At 44.8% G+C, this 22,395-nt stretch overlaps 1 protein-coding gene across 2 annotated transcripts in view; it reads left to right on the top strand.

Moving 5' to 3' along the window:
• Nucleotides 1-12,330, top strand: part of DBNL (drebrin like) — a 43,434-nt gene extending 31,104 nt beyond the window's left edge. Inside the window, exons 5-13 of one of the 2 annotated variants that reach the window (XM_088443211.1) lie at nucleotides 904-1,047; nucleotides 1,463-1,540; nucleotides 1,665-1,816; nucleotides 1,898-1,931; nucleotides 2,168-2,261; nucleotides 2,384-2,572; nucleotides 2,661-2,755; nucleotides 2,867-2,942; nucleotides 10,217-12,330. In XM_088443211.1, the coding sequence (XP_088299337.1) occupies nucleotides 904-1,047; nucleotides 1,463-1,540; nucleotides 1,665-1,816; nucleotides 1,898-1,931; nucleotides 2,168-2,261; nucleotides 2,384-2,572; nucleotides 2,661-2,755; nucleotides 2,867-2,942; nucleotides 10,217-10,356 (1,002 nt within the window). In that variant the 3' untranslated portion in view covers nucleotides 10,357-12,330. Of the gene's footprint in view, nucleotides 1-903; nucleotides 1,048-1,462; nucleotides 1,541-1,664; nucleotides 1,817-1,897; nucleotides 1,932-2,167; nucleotides 2,262-2,383; nucleotides 2,573-2,660; nucleotides 2,756-2,863; nucleotides 2,943-10,216 lie in introns of both variants that reach the window. The other variant, XM_088443210.1, reaches the window with a different exon arrangement.
• The last annotated feature ends 10,065 nt before the right edge of the window (nucleotides 12,331-22,395 follow it).

The following is a 22,395-nucleotide window of genomic DNA, read 5'->3' as shown; positions in this document are numbered from 1 at the left end:
ACCCATAAGTTCCAGGCGAGGTGCCCAAAACTATGGGTTAATGTGTTCGCGGCACTCGCGATAAGGGTACTTACGGCGGATTCCTATTCAGAGCTTCCTCAGACTCTAGCAGAAATTCACATTAAGTGCAGCCTGCGGGCTGCCGCGAGCTGTAATTGAATAGCCCCAGCCGACCAATTAGCCCACAGTTAATTACTGCGTCTAATTGAGTCTGGCTCTAACGGTCTTTACACCAGGCCTGGCCAACCTGTGGCTTTACGGCTGTTGTAAAACTACAAGCCCCAGCATATGGTTCCACTGATCCGCTGGTAAAGCATGCAGAGTCTTGTAGATTGACAACTGGAGAGCCATAGGTTGTGTGTGTGGGGGGGTATTGGTTCTTTGCATAGTAAGCGGGCTGCAATGAGTAATGTAGAACATCTCTGAAACGCACCTGAAACCACCTTCAGAACTGTCTCCATGTCAATAGCATCCTTAGAGATCGTATTTTATCTTTTGTTATTAATCTATAATCACCGGTTGGGACTTTCCTATCTCTCTATGTCTTCAGATAATCACAGGGAACCCGGGTGTTTTGTCTGCCCATTATATTATCCCCTCTGATCATGAATCCAAGATCTCAGGTGACTTACACAGTGTGGTTGGATCACTCTCCTCATATCTTAGACCCACACAGAGTTTTGGCAACCTCTACGCACCACGTTCTAATCTTACCGATATTCGTGCACAACGTTCTTTCCTCTATTACTTCTTTTCCCCTCTCTGTATCATCTCAAAACAGATCCACATATGGTGATAATTTGTAGCTCAGCTTTATTTTTATCTCGGCCAGTTTCTTTCTTTTCCTGTGTTTTTTTTTTTTTTTTTAACCTTTTTTTTTTGTTTTGTTTTGTCGTCCTTCAGGGAGCGCATGTTACAGTTAATGCCCGCGCAGATGAGGACGTAGAGCCAGACACTATCATGGAGAAGGTGGCCAAGGCTTCTGGAGCCAACTACAATTTCCATCAAGAGAGCAGACGAGGCAATGATGCTCCACAGGGCCCTGTGGTGAGACAGTCTTGGTGGTCATAGAGATTGGATGGGCAGCCAGGACCTACTGTTAAGAGAGATGTGGTGGGCTTCTAGATCCGTAACAAAATGGGTGGGCAGCCAGGGGCTAATTGTGCTAGAGAAGGGCTGTGAAGGAACCAGTGGAAGAGGAACATGAAGCCATGTGATGGAAAGAGTGGATGGACAGCTCCGGAGCACAGTGCTGAGGGCGTGGACTATGTGGGATTAAAGACTCTTTGTGAGGGATATACATATTGGTAGGCAGGGATCAGTGATAAGAGAGAAGGCAATGGGACAACTAGATGTACTGAGACATTGGTGAGCAGTCACCTTGTGGAAAGTAAGGTGGCCGGGAACATTGGTGAGGACGTGAACAATAAAAACTGACCTTGTTTTTCCCTTTCCAACACAGGGCTCTGTTTACCAGAAAACCAATGCAATGTCCGAAATTAAACGTGTTGGAAAAGAAAACTTCTGGGCTAAGGCAGAGGTGAGAACCGTCGTCCCTACTAGGGAGGCAGTACTCCTGGAAGCTGCTCAGTGACTGTACCATTACTGCAAATGAGTACAGTAATAATGCCGTCCTAGACTGACACCAACTTTTCTACATACAGAAAGATGAAGAGGAACGCAGACAGGAAGATCAGAAGAGGGTCAACTTGGATAGGGAGCGACTGGAGAGGGAACGCAAAGAGCGGGAAAAGAAAGAGGCCGAGGAGAGGGAAAGACGGTTTAAAGAGAGGTCAGGAGAAATAGATGCTCAAAGGTGAGTACAGATCATACCATTGTTGGGTTACTATAGCAGTCACTGCTTAGAGATAACCTTCTGTTCTCTATTACTCTACAGGAGGATGCAACAAGAGTCGGATAAAACACAGCGGGTGAGTGGACGGGGGGAAAGGCAGAGATGGGCTTGGGGCACAGTAGAGAGACAATGAAATCTTGGCTGTGGGAACAGTAGAGGGCGCTGTAGATTGTGCAAAGGTCCAGTGATCATAAAGTGTGGGGCCCAGTACAGAGCCAGTATAGGGCTCTGCAGAGTTGGGAGGGTATCAGGAGTGTGAGAGTAGAGGACATTTGAGAGTTATAGCTTCATAACCTTAAATCCCTTCTCCAGGATACAGCTGCCCAGAAGTCTGTAAACCCACGAGAGATGTTCCTACAAAAAGAGCGGGCTCTCCCTAGTGCTGCTCCAGTGAGTGCACAACCTGGTGAGTACGAGTGCCGGCTCTTACAGAGTAAAAGATGTTGCTCTGTAGTCTCACTTTGTGTCTCCTGTTGCATCATTGTTCATGGAGTATGTCTTTTTCTGTCTCATGGTGTCTGTCTCCAGGGAAGCTGCGTAGTCCCTTCTTGCAAAAGTCAACCAGTCAGCCTGAGCCTGAGTCTCCTCCTTCATCCCCTAGAAATCGTGTACAGGAACCCCCTGCATCCCCTGTGTACTGTGCCCATCAGACACCCCCAGATTCTCCTGTTCCCCCTGTGTCTCATCCACCTCCAGTACCCACTGTCAATGTGAAAGGTACAAAATACCCAATATTAGTGACATTTGAAAAAAATAAATACTTTAATATATGTAGCTAAATAAATGAGTCTGTCTTTCTTTGCAGAACAAGTCTCCGTCCCTCAGTATGAGGAGGAGCAGGAGGAGGATTTGTACCAGGAGCCAGCAGAAGACCTCAAAGTATATGAAGAACCTCCCAAGGTTAGTGCCAGAGAGAGGTTTCTCCTCTACAGCTTATCAATACTACCCAACAGTCTGTAACAGGCTGCAGTGTGAGATAGTCACAATCGATGCTGTTTATCTGTTCAGCAGGAGGAGCCAGTCTACGAGACAGGATTGGAGGAGGACCGTGGGTTGTGTGCCCGGGCGCTCTACGACTATCAAGCTGGTAAGTGAGCAGTGGAAAGTTAGGAATGTTCCTTATCAGATGGTACACACTAATCACTGACACTTTTTCCCCATATTTTCAGTACACGGGTGGAATATTATATATTAACAAATCCGTTATTCTAAAAGCTTCAAAAAGTAGACATAAAAGAGAGATAAATGACTGCCGCTGGTCTATGATAGTGTGATATCCACAGACCTAATAACTGAGCATCTTACACCACTGCTAGATAGGGAGGGGGAATGCCAGGGGCAGCATAGGGAGAAGTGCGGGTATTTTTTATTCATGTTTTTTTTAAGATGTTCTAAAACAGTGGTTCTCGACTGCAGCCCTAAAGTTTTCCCATCAGGTCATGTTTTCAGGATTTCTGTCTGTGGAAACAGGTGGGATAATTACTGACCCAGCAAAAATAAATTAACTCCCCTGTGCACTACAGATATCCACAAAACATGACCTGTTGGTGGGACTTGAGGACTGGAGTTGACAACCACTGTTCTCGAGGATTTGAGACTTAGGGCCTGACTCCTAGTTGCACACAACTCTGCTCTGCGGATCTTGTGATTTTTAGCATGTGCGCATGTCGGCGCCTACATACACAACTCTCAGCAGCCACGGGCGTATTGGAGACGTATGCATCTTTGCTGTATCTGTACTGGGTGACATTGGTGTGTTGGCGGAATTACGGCCTGTTTTATTTTGTCTGATTACAAATGGATAGTCCAATTTATTTATTTCCAAAGACCTTGAATACAGGCGGATAGTCACATTTATTTCCGACGGCCCATAGTGCAATAAATTATGGGGCAAAAAGAAACTTTTTTTTATTCTGAAAACTTTTAAGTACCAAGCACTATGGATAACCGATCTCATAATACAGCACACAATAATGAAGATAGTGGAAAAGAGCTGACTGGTATATCTATGCCTTTCACATTGGCCAGTTCCATATTTGGTTTTTACAAACTTTTTTTTTTTTTCTTTTTTATTATTTTACATCAGCTGCGTACTTGATTAGGGAAAACATTAAGGCAGGCAGGAGATGGCTGATCATTGACAAACTGGGATGGTCCCTAAGGTGAGATAATAGACTAAGGCCCTCATTCAGAGCCGTACGCTCTGAGCAGAGCGCACGCTCTGAATGAGGGCCGCCCTCCATAAAAATGGAGCTTCCTCCTGGACGCTCGTATAGCTGTGGGTCACCACCCACAGCCTATACGAGCGTGCAGTTTGATGGCCGCGATGGTCGTGACCATCGCGACCATCGAAACTGCGAGCCGGAGCCTGCGGTTGAGGTTTTCAACCGCAAGCCCCGGAGTGATTTTGGCTCTATCGGAGCCAAAATCACTCCCACTGACATCACTAGTGATGTCAGTGGGCCGGCTTCTGACGGGAGGCGTTCCCGTGGGAACGCCCCGTCAGGGAGGCACGCCCCCGGCACGCCCACCAAAGGGGGCGTGCTGTCAATCAACATCGACAGCACGCCCCCTTTGATCAGACACAACGAGCGAAGGACTTTCCTTCGCTCGTCGCGTCTGGCGCATGCGCACGACGGAGCTCCCTCCGTCGTGCGCATGCTCAGTGCAGACCATCGACCCACTTGCGAGCGGACAGCCGCTTGCGAGTGGGTCTGAATCAGGGCCTAAGGGAGAGACGTATGAAACAGCGTAAAGATTGGACAAGTGGGGAAGTTGCTTATAGCAACCAATCGGCTCCAATGTAGCATCTCATCCTAGGGGCCCTAATGTTTGCAAAGAAGAAAAAGAACAAAGTATTCCTATGTGGGGCACTCACGAGCCTCTAAATAATATCATTCTACAATGTGTGTTTTTTGGACCCTAATGTTTGCCAGATGCTGGAACTTAATTATAAACCCTTGTGTGACTAATTATATGGAATCATGTTAATAACCAGGTGGCAGCAGGGAGTAAGGCTAGAGAAGGCATAACTGCGGGATGGTGTGCCAAAATGGAACAGGACTGGAGTTAGTGTAAACAATACAGACCGGATTGCAAAAGCAGCTGGACTGGTATGGTAATGCGGGCTAGATTGCTAATGCACCAGGACAAAAGGCAGGGCAGAATCTCTGGGAACTGAGCTGATGGATCACCAGGCAGATCAGCGTGTGTAACAGGCTAAACCAGGGCAGATATGGTAAATAACAGCCAGGGACCAACAGGAACACATGATAATAACCAGAGCACAAGGATCAGGTGGCAGACACCAAGGGCATGAAACTATAACCGTCAGGGAGGCTAAGCCCTTACCAACAACAGCGGCCAATGAGATTGTCTCATCAGAGACAAGCCCCCTAATAGATCCTAACTGCAGCTCTGTGGCTGGCACGTACAGGGGAGAAGCAGGGATGCGTCCAGGCTGCGTAGTAACAGCCGGGACCATCAGCCAGTGTGGCTGCTCCTGTCTCGACTGCCATGGTAACCGCCAGAATCCTTGGCGACTGGCTTGATGCAGCATCCTGGTCACCTAGCAACGGCCAGGACCTGCTAGAGCAGGGGTCTTCAAACTTGGCCCTCCAGCTGCTGTGGAACTACACATCCCAGCATGTACTGCCACCTTTTTGATATAACAGCATGCTAAAACTATGTGCAGTGCATGCTGGGATGTGTAGTTCCACAGCATCTGGAGGGCCAAGTTTGAAGACCCCTGTGCTAGAGGATATGAGCCGAAGCAGCTCATGACAGACGGATGCAGGAAGCAGTGAGCTAATGCACAGCTTTTCTAGTATTTTACAATGTGACTGCATACAAATCTTGGCTAGTTGTGTTTTGTTTGTATATTTTTAAGAGTTGGCAATGGTGATAGGCTCCACCTAATAATAATATTAATAGTATATGCGGAGGAAAGAAGTATTTAATTTTATGGTGTCCTTCAGAACTTTCTCCTGGCATCAGGGAGAAAAACAATTGTCACCTGTCACCTACATGGTGGAAGAAGCCATTTTATGGGTTAAACCGATCTCTTAAAACTGCAGCCTATGTATTTCAGGAATTCGTGATGAGACAGAGTAATGAATTGGTTCTTAGTGATTGGTAGACTATATACTCATGATTATTGGCTCACAAAAACAAAATGGCTGCCTTCTTACTGTAGGGCAGGTTGCACCTTAGGTAGTGTTTAGCAGTCCATTAAGGACCTCTTCTTGAAGTGTACCATTGGTGACAGAGCCATAACTATGGCTCGCTGTGTCCGGTGCAGGCCACGCCCCCTCTGTATGGCGTGGGCAGGGCTGCAAATACTAAGAATTACAGCAATGCTCGGAACATCCTCAGGATGGGGCTGTAAGGGCAGTGGTGTGCACCTCTGAAGCGTCCTAAGGCGACACTGCTGCAGAGATTCCGGCTGCAGGGTGCCGTTCCAGGCACCCTGCTAGCGAGATGCAGGAGCCGTCTTGAGATATAAAACACCAGAGCTGTCTTGAGATATTAAAAAAAAACAAAAAAAAAACCCAGAGAGAATATTTTTCTTAGTATACCGCAATTGGGTTTTTATAATTTACCCCATGATCTAGCCATTTTCCATCCCACTTCTAACACCAAATGTTGCTCATGGAAATGTTATTGGAGGAAATTTTCTTATTTGGTGTAAAATAATTAAAATTGGCTTTGTTCCATGGAAAAAAAAAAAACAATTTAAGAGAGCACAAACATTGAGGACATGCTCTTAGCCATTATAAACAATCATTTGCATAACAGGGACAGAAGTACAAAAGCAGAAGTAACAAATCCATATATGGTAGCACATGTGTTAAGGAAGAGATATATACATCTGACTTAAGCAATATTTCAAAATATATTACACAAAGTGAAAAGTGAAGTCTGCAACTTATAAAAGAGCATTTAATAGTGTCCATCTTGATCTACACGTTTACACATTAAATTATAAGATCAGAAAATGGATCACATTTTACATCCGAATCCCCCCAAAAAAGCACATTGCAGAAAACAGATTACCCACAGGTTTTAAAACTGCAAATATTTTTCCAAATATTGTAAGTTAATGTTATGCAATCTTTCATACATTAGTGCACGATCACATGGGAACAGGAAATAACACAATTCAGCACATCATCTCATACATTACAGATTGTGTGGAGGGGAAATGGTTCAGGGATTTGCTTAGAAACCATTAGTGGTAAAAAGAGCCCACGGCATGTTATGGTTGGAAGTCGCCCAGCTTTGGAACGGTTTTCACATTATTCTCCAACCTACATAGACCAGACTTTATCCTCCACCAAGCAAACCTCAAACTACTATGTTTTTTAAGAGCTGTCCCTTATGAAAAACGATTCTGAATTACCATGGCAACTGAACATATTCTATGTAATTTCATGATCATTTTGTCATTTACTGTGGTAAAATTGTAATATTTTGGTCATTAGTACCCTGTACGTCAGTATAAAGAGAATGCCATGTGTACTTTGTGTTTAGATATTTTGATGCTTTGAAAGACACAGTAGTTGGCCACTTTTATCAGGCAATGGCTAATAACCTGTATTAACAGCATGCACAATAATTGTATTCCAAGTCCTGTCAAGTTTGGGCAGCTTGTCGTTTAGGTTGACCTATAGTGACTGCAACAAAGATAAGTCATAGTACATGGTTTATCACTATGGGCGTTAAAAGGTCATATGTTAAATAGACATAAAAAGAAGTAGCACAACAGCCACATTCAAAGATGAACACTGAATACACTAAATCGGCAGAAATAACATTGTGCACCTGTATAGCAGTTTTGAAAAATTGGTCTCTTTCCATCATGAACGGGTAGTGGGCAAAATTGCATACACTAATATGGAAATATTTATTAGGCTGCGGCCCTTATGGCTGTGGCTCTGATTCTGGGATTGTGTCAGAAGGATTCAGCGTCACTGTCCCATAAGAACGTTCCTCAACTGACGCCTGATCAGTGATAGTGGGAAAAACTTTCTTGTGCGTCCTTCCAGATCCTACAGGCTCAATTGGCTGTAAATCTGGGGATAGACATATGGCTAACATCAGCCATTGGACAACCATGTGCTCTATAGATGGTGGATGGCATTGTTATACTGAAAGACACTCCACTCCTTGGGAAATAAATGCTGCACATTTATTTCTGAAGCATTTTGCCAGAGGTAGAATTAGATCTGGAATACTGTCTCCCTTTTTATTGTGTTCCGGTCACCTCATACACAGCAGTGGCCTTATATAGACAAACGGCATTAGTTACTGCAATTCTAAACTCACTCCTTGCCATTAGATGGAGATTAGGACTGACCTTGCCATCTAAGGGAATATATGCACCTAAACCATGCCAGGAAAATGCCCCACACTGCACTTTAAAACCACCGGGACCCTTCGCTGCTGTAAACAAGCACACAGGGCTGTACAGTATTCAGGTTGCTGCCACATGTACACTCATTAATTGTCCAGCATATGATGGATGAATCATCTGACCATATCCCCATTCTCAGCTGCAAAGTAGTCCATTGCCTGTACGATTTGCACAACTATATTTTCAAACTTGCCTTTGCTACATTTGATGAGCACTGTACACACTGCAGCTCTACTGTGGTGCCCAGCTCGCTGAAGGAGTTCTCCATGGGCCGTTGTTGCCCTCTGCTGATAATGCTTTGCCCTCAGAGTGCCGTGCTAACAGCTTAAGAGACTGTTGCTCCTGAAACATGTGCAGGCTGAGCTGTCTTGGTTACTGAAGCTCCTGCCAACACTCGCCTCTCAGTAATTTAGGCGTCCTCTTACAGCCATATTAGCCATAATTACAGCCAGCCAGTGAAGTCCATCATTTTTATACATGACTCTGCTGGTATGTTTATTATTAACACATGAGCCAGGCCTGCCCTTTCTTTCAATAGGCTTGATGCTCCCCATTTCCGATTCTTCAGTTTTTTTGTTTTTCTTTGGCCCATACGAAGCACCCAGGATCCTGTCCTTTGATCTGGGATAGTGAGAACCCAATACCAATATTAAATGGCTGTCTAGCAGAGGATGAGGGCTAGTTGGCTGTGACTGAATCAGGGATCCTTATGATAGGAGCTCACTATCATAGGACAAGATTACAGTCTTGCCAACCAACTGGATTTAAGCTTGGGGGGTTCTGAGGTGCAAAAAACTGATCATGAGTAATCTTGATATTGTCCTGGTTGGTGGTTTAATATCAGTGTCAGCCCTGATGAAATCTTCATTCTTTCATCTGAGGAACACAGCCACAATCCAACCTTTTATTCCCTCAGATCTTCGTACACTCATAAATGCACTTGTAGTACAAGTGTGAGGATACGACAATGCCCTCTACCTGGGTCTCCCAGCAAAAGAATGACACCGCTTGCAGCTGGTACAAAATGCAGCTGCATCCATTTTCTACTCCTGTCACTGACTGCCTGTAAGATGGAAAAAGTACAAGTGCACAATTCCAACATTACTAATAATACATAACACATAATGCAATAGAATTTTGCAATACATAGAGGTTTTAGCGTAGTCATGGCCATGGTTATGGGCCTACCCACCGCGCCCAGGTAACCTCTGAGGGTAGGTCCTAACATACTGGGGTTGAAATCCAGAGCACAGGACACCCTCGAACAGGCCCAACTGAGCCACCCCAGGGCATCACTAATGAGAGAAGGTGAAGTGTAAGATAGATAAGAGCAGCTACTGCTGCATATATTGGGTTGACCCCATGTTGTAGGCATTATGTATATGCTTATTTTTTTTAATGTGCAAATGTAACACACTTTTTGAGAGAAAAGGCACTGTAAAGCTGGACATACACGGTGCGATATGCACCATGCGACGCGATGGAGGATCCGACGTCCAACATATCCTGCGGTCCCCACACACAGTGCGATTGGATGGCCGACTGCCCGGCTACCCCCTTCCCCACCCGCATAGCGCTGCATGGGAACGCACATCGCATCCCCAAATCGACTGAACCTGCAGTAAGATCTGGGGGTGCGATGTACGACCCCACAGGTGCGCGCTCTGTCCGATTTCATACCCATACACTGCGCTCTGTCCGATATTGTGCACATACACGGTATGATAAAGCAGCAAAATTGTACCAATCCGTCGGATCGGCGGCTTTATCGCACGGTGTATGGGCACTTTTAGAACATTAGTATTTCTCGGATCGAACAGGGCTTTGTATGGTTAATATCATATTGGGCACAGGAAGGTAATATAAAATGTAGCTTATAAAAGTAACAATACATCAGCTTCTAATAATGCAGCATTTCATTGGTTGTCTTCTCTCCCTCGCTGCAGCCGACGATACAGAGATTTCGTTTGACCCGGATGACCTAATCACACACATCGAGATGATTGACGATGGCTGGTGGCGTGGATTTGGACCAAGTGGGAACTACGGCATGTTCCCTGCCAACTACGTGGAGCTAATGGAGTGAGAGACGATGGGAGACCCTGGGGGACAGAGGAGGAACCTGCTAGTGAGAGAGGCTCCTATTGCACCGAGACGACGGTTATATTATCATGGGCTTTAACCACAAAAAAAAACACCTAATGTACTTAATGTAATGCTCTTAGTTTAATCATGAGGCAGGCATTCCGATGGTTCCTTCACACAGTGCACATTTATTTCTTCCTACAAATGATGGTGGGGTTATTTCCTTTTTACTTTTCTTCCATACAGGTCAGAGGTTCTTAACTCCAACCCTCAAGTACCCCCAACAGGTCATGTTTTCAGGATTTCTGTCTGTGGAAGCAGAGTGGATAATTACTGATCCAGCAAAATATATTAACTCATATGTGCATGATTAAAGACATCCACAAAACACGACCTGTTGGGGGTACTTGAGGGCTGGAGTTGAGAATCACTGATATAGACCAAGGAGTGTGACCAAAGTTTAACCCATAACTACAGAGGTCACTGGGGTACTTTTCTTCTGTATTTACATTGCTGTGATCTCTAGGGGGCAAGTTTTAAGGACCACCTACTGTGTTTTTATTTCTTGTGCCACAAATAACGTAAGGGAAAGGCTGCTCCCACTCTCCCCATTGTTTTCTTGTACCCATTTGCTGTTATGTTCCCCTGATTATATTGTTCTGTCTCCCCAAACCTTTCAATATTCTATATATATTATAAACAATTGCAAACATAAAGGATTATTTTCTGACAACAAGTAAAGGAACTGTGGTTCTTCTCTTCAATCAATCTGTAAGTGGCTTTGATGACTGCTAATTAAGCTGGTCACACACACAGGCCGATCTTATAGATCAACTTTAGAGACCGCATCAACATCCAGTTTAGTGAGGCCTATATGTGGCTGGATTGAAGAGCTGAGATTGTTATTAGGCTTGTGTTGAACACACACACACACTCACACTCTCTCTCTCTGCAATATCGGGCAAATTGACCAGTTCTCACCATGTGGCCAGAATTACATGAAGTACATGTGTAGTACTACATTTTGTTAGTAAATAACCCTCATATCATTATTTTTAAATGCTAGCCAGTCAGATGGTTAAAGTGCAAGCATTGCTGGCCAGTCTGACAGATATAAGGCAGGCATATCAACAGAGCTTCCGCCATTTTGTTACTATGATGTCACTAATGCAACTTGATATATATCACCTCCTTCTCTCTGCATATAGTATAGTCCTCATCTCCCCATGATCCTATTATCTTGTACTGTCTGCATCTCCATATTAACCAGACATGTGTTGCACCATACGAACATACACAACATGATAAACACCAATGATAGATAATATGTTGCATGTAAGAAAACTGGTCCACCGATAATTTGTACCGTAGCAAATGATCAAATGTCGCCTTTCTGTTTATTTTATTTTTTTAAATGCACCAGAAAAAAACGTCAGAAGCTGATTGGTTGGTTGCTATGGGCAACGAAACCAGCAGCTTTATAAATGTGTCCAATACTCTTGTTTGAAGTAGCTGCTTTCACAAAATAGTCCTCTACTAATGTTTGGGGAAATGTGCAAGGCATTTAATGACATCCCTGAAAATCGTAGTGTAATTAATTCATGTTTTTAAAAAAATAATGGAACGAGGGATTCCCAAACCGAAGTCTATGGCACTTCATTGTAATCTCTCCTAAGAATCCGTTGCCGTTATTATCCCACCGCTACTGGTATATACAGTAATACTATAATACACTCTGCTCTGGGGATGTGGTTGGGTGCTGGGCTTAATTTGGAAACCAGTTGGAGAGATCCTCTAAACGGTTATATTTCTTACTTAACCTTTTGTGTAATTTGTCTTAATCCCTCTATCTGTGAAAACCTGTCTGAGCTGTCAGGGGTTGAATAAAATTACATTATCTGTGAAATCACATGATAATCATGTTGGAACTTTTTTTTATCATTAGAATATGAAATAAAGTCTTTGATAATATGTGCTCTTGATTTTTGTGGTCTGATTTAAATAAAACATTAAGATATTGGGTATCATTTATGGTCTCTCCCGGGGGGGCAGGGTTCCCTTTCATTACCTTACTACAGGTAGTTGCTGGCAGCCATGGAAGCTTGATTTACTGCCCAAAGCTAATGTGAGATTCCGTTTAATGCGAGGGTTCGTGTGTCTGCAGGCCGGAAAGCGGTGCTGTCCATTGGTTTTACACTGGCCGCCGCAACAGTCATCATTAGCACTTGCACCTGCCCCATGCTAGGTGCAAGATATCAGTCAGAAACGGGCTTCCCTTCCAGGTACACGCGGCTAAGAATCGCACAGAGCCTGTGATACGTGCACGTGGCACTCCCATGAGAGAGTGTGGTTCTGTGCACTGACAATGGTGCCTCCCCGAAGCTCCCAGTTTCATGGAAAGACAGATTTGGCAAAGTTCTGTACGGCTTAGAATAGGATGAAGCTACACAAAAATGCATAAATTTGTATCTGCGCGTGCAAGGTGTGCAAATAACCCAACCGTCTGTGCATTACGTATTTCTCATGCGCTTACATATACAATACATTGTATTAGTAAAAGCACAGCGCATGAAAAGCAAGTAACACCCCCACCTAATTAAGATGCATGTAAAGTGCATGTTGGTAATGCATGTTATCTATTTTACCAGCGAGCTCATAGTGTGTCCACAAGGTATGTTCAGTCTCTCTCTCTCTCTCTTTTTGGATCTTATGTTCAATGGGTGTATTAATAACTCTCAGGGCCTGATTCAGAGGCGCTCGCAAAAAGCGAGAGCTCGCTCTGAATCAGGGCGGGCGCTTGGTTTTTAAGTTGCGGCCTCTTGGCCGCTCGTATAGCTGTGGGTTACCACCCACAGCTTATGCGAGCGGCCATGATGATGGTCAAGACCATCGGGCTTGCGACGAGACCCTTGTGGTAGGGTCTCGTAGCCGCAAGCCCCAGAGAGCTTTCGGCTCTAACAGAGCCGGAAGCTCTCTCACTGACATCACTGGTGATGTCGGTGAGGCCGCCCACAAACAGCAGGCGTTCGCTTGGGAACGCCTCCGTTTGTGAAGTCACCCCCCGGCCACGCCTACAAAAGGGGTTGAGCTGTCGATCAACATCGACAGGCGCCCCTTTTGTAGTGAGTCCAAGAGCGAGCGCTTTTTGCGCTCCGGGGGCTCGCGCATGCGCAGTGCGCACTGGTCCACCATCGACCCGGTTGCGAGCGCACAGCGCTTGCGACTGGGTCTGAAGCAGGCCCTCAGTTCAGAAAGCTTGACACGTATTTATATTGATTACTCCAGGGGTTCCCAAACATGGTGCTCAAGCCACACTAAAGCTGGGTACACACTAGACTATTTTTTGCTCGATTTGGCCGATTCCGACGCATCGGAACGACAAATCGTGCAGTGTGTGCTCACTATCACGTTGCCGAAGCGCACTCCCACAGGTTGCTTGTCGTATCATCAGATCTTACCTACATGCAGTAAGATCTCACAATCTTGTTAACGACGCACTGGAAATCGTTAAGAACGCATGATAGGTCTTTGGTCAGATTGCACAGTTTAAGCACAATATCGTATGTCCAGGAGTGCTGGGGAGATCAAGGGAAATTGTTGACATCGCATGGTTTGCGAGTCGTCTAGTGTGTAGGCATTTAACAGTCCAGGTTTTAAGTAGGGGTGTGCACCGGCCACTTTTCGTGTTTTGGTTTTGGATCTGGATCTTTCTTCGTGTTTTGGATCTGGATTGGTTTTGCCAAAACCACCCTTCCGTGTTTTGGGTTCTGGGTTTTGTGTTTTGGATCTGTATTTTTTTGAAAAAAAGCATAAAAACAGCTAAAATCACAGAATTTGTAGGTTTTTCTGCTCCTATGCTATTATTAACCTCAATAACCTTAATTTCCACTCATTTCCAGTCTATTCTGAATACCTCACACCTCACAATAGTGTTTTTATGTCCAAAAGGTTGCACCGAGGTAGCTGGATGACTATGCTAAGCGACACGAGTGGGCGGCACAAACACGTGACCCATCTAGGCGTGAAACTGCAGTGGCAGACAGGATGGCATTGAAAAACTAGGCCCCAAACTGTACATAATGCAAAGAAAAAAAAGAGGTGCAAGATGGAATTGTCCTTGGGCCCTCCCACCCACCCTTATGTTGTATAAACAGGACATGCACACTTTAACAAACCAATCATTTCAGCGCCAGGGTCTGCCACACAACTGTGGCTGAAATGATTGGTTCGTTTGGGCCCCCACAAAACAAGCTGGCAATTAATCTGTCCCTGCACAAACTGGCTCTACGGAGGCAAGAAGTCGTCCTCATCCTCCTCATCCACAGATTCCTCACCCTCTTCAGTGTTATGTACATCCTCATCCTCACAGAGTATTAATTCGTCCCTGCTGGAACCACAGGTCCCTCTGTACGTTCTGGAGGCTGGTCTCCCTGGAAGAGTTGATCATTCATTTTATGAACATCATCTTCTCCACATTTTGTGGAAGCAACCTCCTACGCCTTTCGCTAACAAGGTTCCCGGCTGCACTAAACACTCTTTCGGAGTACACACTGGAGGGGGGGCAACTCAGGTAAAATAGAGCCAGTTTGTACAGGGACCTCCAAATTGCTTCTTTTTCCTGCCAGTACAGGTACGGACTGTCTGACATGCCTACTTGGATGCTGTCACCGATGTAATCCTTTAACAGACAGACGCACGCTTGTCGCTGCTGCTTTGAGGATTCAAGTGCGGCTACAGCCCACACAATTCACAAAGACAGAAAAAAAAAAAGAATATTTTTATTGTTTGTGGAGCACACTTTGAGGGTTACACCACCCTCTAACAGACAGACGCACGCTTGTCGCTGCTGCTTTGAGGATGCAAGTGCGGCTACAGCCCACACAATTCACAAAGACAGAAAAAAGAAGAAGAATATTTTTATTCTTTGTGTAGCACACTTTGAGGGTGTCACCACCCTTTAACAGACAGACGCACGCTTGTCGCTGCTGCTTTAAGGATGCAGGTGCGGCTACAGCCCACACAATTCACATAGACAGATAAAAGAAGAAGAATATTTTTATTGTTTGTGTAGCACACTTTGAGGGTGTCACCACCCTTTAACAGACAGACGCACGCTTGTCGCTGCTGCTTTAAGGATGCAGGTGCGGCTACAGCCCACACATTTCACAAAGACCGAAAAAAAAAGAACAATATTTTAATTGTTTGTGTAGCACACTTTGAGGGTGTCACCACCCTTTAACAGACAGACGCACGCTTGTCGCTGCTGCTTTGAGGATGCAAGTGCGGCTACATCGCACACAAGTCACAAACACATTAAAAAAATAGTTTTTTATTTTTTGGAGCACTTCGTGAGTTACACCACCCTTTAACAGACAGACGCACGCTTGTCGCTGCTGCTTTAAGGATGCAGGTGCGGCTACAGCCCACACAATTCACAAAGACAGAAAAAAGAAGAAGAATATTTTTATTGTTTGTGTAGCACACTTTGAGGGTGTCACCACCCTTTAACAGACAGACGCACGCTTGTCGCTGCTGCTTTAAGGATGCAGGTGCGGCTACAGCCCACACATTTCACAAAGACCGAAAAAAAAAGAACAATATTTTAATTGTTTGTGTAGCACACTTTGAGGGTGTCACCACCCTTTAACAGACAGACGCACGCTTGTCGCTGCTGCTTTGAGGATGCAGGTGGAATCTAGACGGGATTTGGAACCGAGGACACACTACCTCCATCAATTGTCTAAATGCCACTGCACTAATGTCGGATACCGGACGCACGTCTAACACCAACATAGCAGTCAAGGCCTCAGTTATACGTTTTGTTTCAGGATGACTGCTGTCGTACTTCATCCTCATCGCTAGGGACTGTTGGAGGGTCAATTGTTTAGTAAAAGTAGTGATGTTCCTACTTCCTCTCTGGGATGATGAACAACTCCCAGCAGCAGCAACAGCACTAGTAGGAAGTGGTTCTTGATCTTTCCCTATTTTATTTTTATCAGAGAAAGTTTGGTCCTCCATTTATGTTATATTGATATATATACGTGCGGCTAAAGCGCACACAAACACAGAAAATATTTTTTTATTTTTGCTGGAGAGTAGTGCACTTTGTGGGTTACACCACCCTTTAAGAAATGAGCCAGCCGGCTCTTTACTTATGGGACACAGGCGCACGCTTGGCGCTGCTCCTTTGTTGATGCACGTGCAGCCACAGTGCACACAAGTCACAAACACAGAAAATATATATTTTTTTGGTTTGGAGTGTACTTTGGGGGTTACAGAACCCTTTAACGGTCATGCCAGCCGGCCCTTTACTTATGACACAGGCGCACGCTTGGCACTACTTTGTTGATGCACGTGCGGCTACTGCGCACACAATTCACAAACACAGAAAATAATTTTTTTTTTGGTTTGGACTGGAGTGTACTTTCGGGGGTTACAGCACCCTTTAACGGTCAAGCCAGCCGGCCCTTTACTTATGACACAGGCGCACGCTTGGCACTACTTTGTTGATGCACGTGCGGCTACTGCGCACACAATTCACAAACACAGAAAATTATTTTTTTTCGGTCTGGACTGGAGTGTACTTTGGGGGTTACAGCACCCTTTAACGGTCAAGCCAGCCGGCCCTTTACTTATGACACAGGCGCACGCTTGGCACTACTTTGTTGATGCACGTGCGGCTACTGCGCACACAATTCACAAACACAGAAAATAATTTTTTTTTTGGTTTGGACTGGAGTGTACTTTCGGGGGTTACAGCACCCTTTAACGGTCAAGACAGCCGGCCCTTTACTTATGACACAGGCGCACGCTTGGCACTACTTTGTTGATGCACGTGCGGCTACTGCGCACACAATTCACAAACACAGAAAATAATTTTTTTTTTGGTTTGGACTGGAGTGTACTTTGGGGGTTACAGCACCCTTTAACGGTCAAGCCAGCTGGCCCTTTACTTATGACACAGGCGCACGCTTGGCACTACTTTGTTGATGCACATGCGGCTACTGCGCACACAATTCACAAACACAGAAAATAATTTTTTTTTTGGTTTGGACTGGAGTGTACTTTGGGGGTTACAGCACCCTTTAACGGTCAAGCCAGCCGGCCCTTTACTTATGACACAGGCGCACGCTTGGCACTACTTTGTTGATGCACGTGCGGCTACTGCGCACACAATTCACAAACACAGAAAATTATTTTTTTTTGGTTTGGACTGGAGTGTACTTTCGGGGGTTACAGCACCCTTTAACGGTCAAGCCAGCCGGCCCTTTACTTATGACACAGGCGCACGCTTGGCACTACTTTGTTGATGCACGTGCGGCTACTGCGCACACAATTCACAAACACAGAAAATATATTATTTTTTTAGCACTTGGGGGGAGCACCCCTGATGGACAGAGCACCCCCTGGACAACACTACAGCACCTCTTTAGGACTGGGACACTGCACAGGACTTTGGAGTGGACACAGCCCCTATGGAGAACTGACTGCACAACACAGTCCAGCCAGCCCCTATGGACTTTGAAGTAGTGGACACAGCCCCTATTAACAACAGCAGCACAGCACAACACAGCCAGCCCCTATGGACTTTGAAGTAGTGGACAACAGCAGCACTACACTACACTACACTACACAGCCCTAACTCCCACCCTCCCTCTTCACTGTCCACAGCCGAGTGAGAAAATGGCGCCGACGTGGGTACCTTATATAGGATCCAAAACCCGCGAGACTCGGAAGGCGGGAAGATGACGTTTTGCCTCGATTTCAGAATCCGAGTCAGGCGGGAAAAGTCGAGCCTGACTCGGATCGGACTCGGATCGGGGGGGTTCGGATTTCAGAAATCCGAACCCGCTCACCCCTAGTTTTAAGGATAGCCATACTTGAGCACAGGTGACTTAATTAGTACCTCAGTTGTTTTGATTTAACCATCTGTGCTCACGTATGGAAATCACTAGAACGTGGACTGTTAAGGTACCTAAACACTACGATTTTTTAAACGATATTGCCGTTTTCAACCAGTTGGAATGACATAGTTTAAAAAGTGGCGTGTGTAGACAACTACTGATGCGCTGCGCGTTCCCACTGGTCGTGGTCTGTGATCTCAACATCCCAGAAAGATATCGACCTGTCACATCGTTCCATGTGTATGCTCGATTAACTATTTCATGCAGTCGGGAAGCCGGCGGACCTAATCCCGACAGTCGGCTTCCCGACTGCTTAATCCCGGCGAGGGTTAAATGACAGGCGTCTAAATCTAGATGCCTGTCATTTTACCGGCGCCCGGCATCCCGTATGAAGGGACGCCGAGCGCCGATAGCGGATAGCTGTTTTGGTAGGTTTAGGGTTCCAGGGGGGGCTTAGGGTTAGGAACCCCCCCCGGGAGGTTAGGTTTAGGCCAGGGGAAGGGGGAGTTAGCGTTAGGCACCCCCGGGGGGACTTAGGTTTAGGCAGCGGGGAAGGGGGGATTAGGGTTAGGCACCCCTAAGGGAGGGTTAGGGGGTAGAATTAGGTTAGAGAATACTTACCTTGGACGATCGGGATTTCCTCCTCTGCCGGGATGCCGATGTCAGGATTCCAACCGCCGGGCATGGGTCTGGCAGTAAATTTTACCGATTCCATTTCATGGACGACAAATGATTTGTCGTCACTTTTCCTGGCCACTCCCCTCCACCATTTTGATGCATCGTGAGGTTGTTTGCTGCCTAATGATATATCGTTAATGATTTGCAGTCGCTAACGACCCATATGTATCGTTTGATTGTTTGTACAATCGTTCCATGTGTATGCACAATATCGTTTGTCCGGGAGTGTTCAGGAGTTCAAGGGAAATTGTTAATATATCCTTAAGATAATTTGGCACTTGGATAATAAAGTCAATTCTGTCCAAAATAATAACGCTCTATTTACCAGTGGAAAATGCAGACATCGTATTAGAGCAAATGAAAGTTATTAAATACCTGGTATATGATCTTTAGGGGAATTATTACAGAAGCAGCTCCCGTCTAAAGTGACGGAAGCTATTAAATTGTTTTGGGGTGCTCATCACTTGTCACGGATGTCGCACCCAAAATGCAGGAGTCTAGCTGCGTAAAGTGGCTTCTCCCAACTGAAATGAGTTAAAGCGTCCAAAAGCCTGGTGCGCTGCAGTTAAGGCGCCCAGTAGCCCTACTTAGTGCGGATTTCTGCTCACATCCTCCTAAGTGACAACCATTGAAAAGCTCCCGATCACTTTAGACGGGGGTTACAGGTGTCACAAACTATTGAATTGCCCCTCTGAAGGTAGACTGTCATCAGTGGTGCTTTCTAGTTGTCGTTAATTAGGGGATATTATACACATCAACCTAAGGGATTCTTGCAGCTTTCTTATCAAATAATATTATTATACAAACTTATATCCAATTACTTTTTTTTACAGTACTAATAAAAAATAAATACTTTCTATGCTACAACCCAGGTGCAGCTTAAATTCACAAAGGATCCCACAACATCCACATAAAGAGTATACAAAACAAAGGTAAGTGAATAAGCGCTCCAATATTAGGATATAAAAAAAAAAAAAACAGAAAGCTGGACAAAAAAAACAGCACTCTTTGTATTAGTTCCAAAACAAGTGAATCTTCATTCCTCAAGGAATGTTTTTGATAACTGGTTCCACGTGTCACTTGAAACCGCAGAGATCAGAAATGGAAACTTTCCATAGTGTAAAACTGTAATTACACACAACATTAAAACATGAAATTACAATTCCACCAATAAAAATGACCACGTACCGGAAAGGGCCTTCATAAAAGGCAGTTAAAAAAAGCATGAAGGGGTAAATCCCGGGCTACTCCACCTCCAGGCTTTAGATGGTTCGCCTTCCAAAGATAGCGATCATCTTACTCCACCGACGCGTTTTAACTGTGTCCAGTCTTTATCAGGGTGTATGGTGTAAAGGCCCTATTTTTTTTTTTTTATTAAACATTTTATTGAAACATCTGAAGAATTCACAAGGTTATTAGTGACAACATATATTAGAAACAGATGTAACCTCATATATACTATCAAAATAAGGTGACTTGATATTATTATTATTTTTTTTTAACTTGTTCCCTACATAATACAATACAATGGGGGGAATTCAATTCAATGCGATGTTGTTGAATAGCCACAAGAGGGAGCTCCCGCAGCTATTCAATACACCGCGCTGTTTGGGCGCACTAAGGATTTCTTCTCGCACCCCCCTGGGGTTGCGAGTAGAATTCCGACTTGAATTGAATTGCCCCCTTATTATCAGCTGAGCTTACCAAATATATTGAAAATAGGAACAAAGGAAGAGGGGGGTCAGTCTGAGGGGAAAAAGAAAAGTAATAACCAGGGTAAAAATTAAAATGAAGAACAAAACTAAAAAGCGACATCAGCATTGCCCATACTATTAAACCATTCAGATATGTCTGGATATTGAAAGGATCAAATGGAAATATCATGGGATATAGCACTATGTCATACAACATGTTGGAGAAGATACCAGGTTGTATTTTCAAATACTTTGTTTATACCAGTCAGCAATTGTAATGGGAGAGTGAGAAGGTGCGGCTCCCACTTAGTATAGAATCTCCGCACACCTTGTCCAATATCAGAAAGAGCATTATGCCTATCAAAATAGATATGTTCTATTATCATTGCTTTAAGTTCTTCAATGGAAGGGGCTGTCCTCTTAATCCATTTTTCAAGTATAAGCTTTTTTTGCTATCGTGACTATAAGGATTAAGGCCCTCATTCAGAGCCGCTCGTTAACAGCAGTACGCTCGTTGCGTTCCGATGTTGAGAAACCGCGCATGCGTCGGTGTAACACTGCGCATGTGCGTACGGCAGATTGCGAGCTTTTTTTCACTCGTTCGGCAAATTGCGAACAGGAAGTGACATGTCAAATGTGATTGACAGAACAGGCCGTTTTTGGGCGGTGACGGGGGTGGAGATGGAAAAACGCAGGCGTGGCGAGGCGTTTTTGGGGCGTACATAAATTAGCTCATGCGAACGTCCAATGTGTTCGTACCAACTCATACGTCACTGGCTGATCCTCTTTACGTTCAAACTGCTCGCACAGCTTAGGGTCTGGATTACTCGACCACAATGGCGATGGCCTTGTCCTTTTGCCCGGGCCTCCACGATGTTTAATCGATTTATCACGGCTTGTCAGATAAACAATCAACTTTGGATTGAAAACCAGCTTGTTTTTTTTTTTTTTTTTCATTTTGGAATAGCACAAAACCGTACGCAGCTGAAAATCTCGGCTGCTAATTCCAGGATTACACAATCAATTAGCGTTTTTTGGTAGTAATGTATTTTTCAATTTGGTTAGTAATTTTGCATTTTGTAACAAGATTGTATTCATTGTGTGTATTGTAAGCTTTTGCCTTTTTTTGGCTTTTTTGAAAACATTTCTTCCAAAGTGTTTTTTAAAGTAACAGTTTGTTTTAACCCTTGTTTTTTTGTAAGTCCCAAACTCAGATTTCGTTTTTACCTTGTGTGCCAGAATTAACTATAAAACAATTGACAATTAATGTCACAATACAGTTGAGTACAATTTGTATGTTTTATTTGCCAAACACATTTTTAAACAAATCATGTGCATTGTCATGTACATTTTTGGGGTCCTTGTTACCCACTAATATTGGACACATTTTTTCGGAAGAAATTATATTTTTGGCACACAATCGAATAAAAAAAATAAAAACAATTCACAAGAAAGGAGAGGGAAGTTTTGGCCAGAAAGGAATATGGGGAAAGCACAGAAGGTGTGTGGGCAAAGTAGCCAGTGCTGTCATCGTTTCTTTCCCCGTTTGGCTGGGGTAGGGTGGGCGCCAGACCGGCTCCGGGATGTCCTCTGGCTGGCCTGTCCAGAGGCAGATGTTGTGGCCTCTGGACTAGGCACAGGGCTAGGCACATTTGGAGGAATGGCTGTTGTTGTGTCAGAGGTGGAGAATCCAGATGTTCCGGCAGGAAGGGAGGTCGGCTCCACCATGTGCTGACGAACGAGCTGCTCCAGGGCATTGGCGAT

This window comes from Taudactylus pleione, unplaced genomic scaffold, assembly GCF_031769625.1.
Source record: "Taudactylus pleione unplaced genomic scaffold, aTauple2 ptg000329l, whole genome shotgun sequence".
Classification (NCBI taxonomy): Eukaryota; Metazoa; Chordata; class Amphibia; order Anura; family Myobatrachidae; genus Taudactylus; species Taudactylus pleione.
The sequence above is the reverse complement of the archived record's forward strand: the minus strand, read 5'-3'. Positions and strand labels throughout refer to the sequence as shown.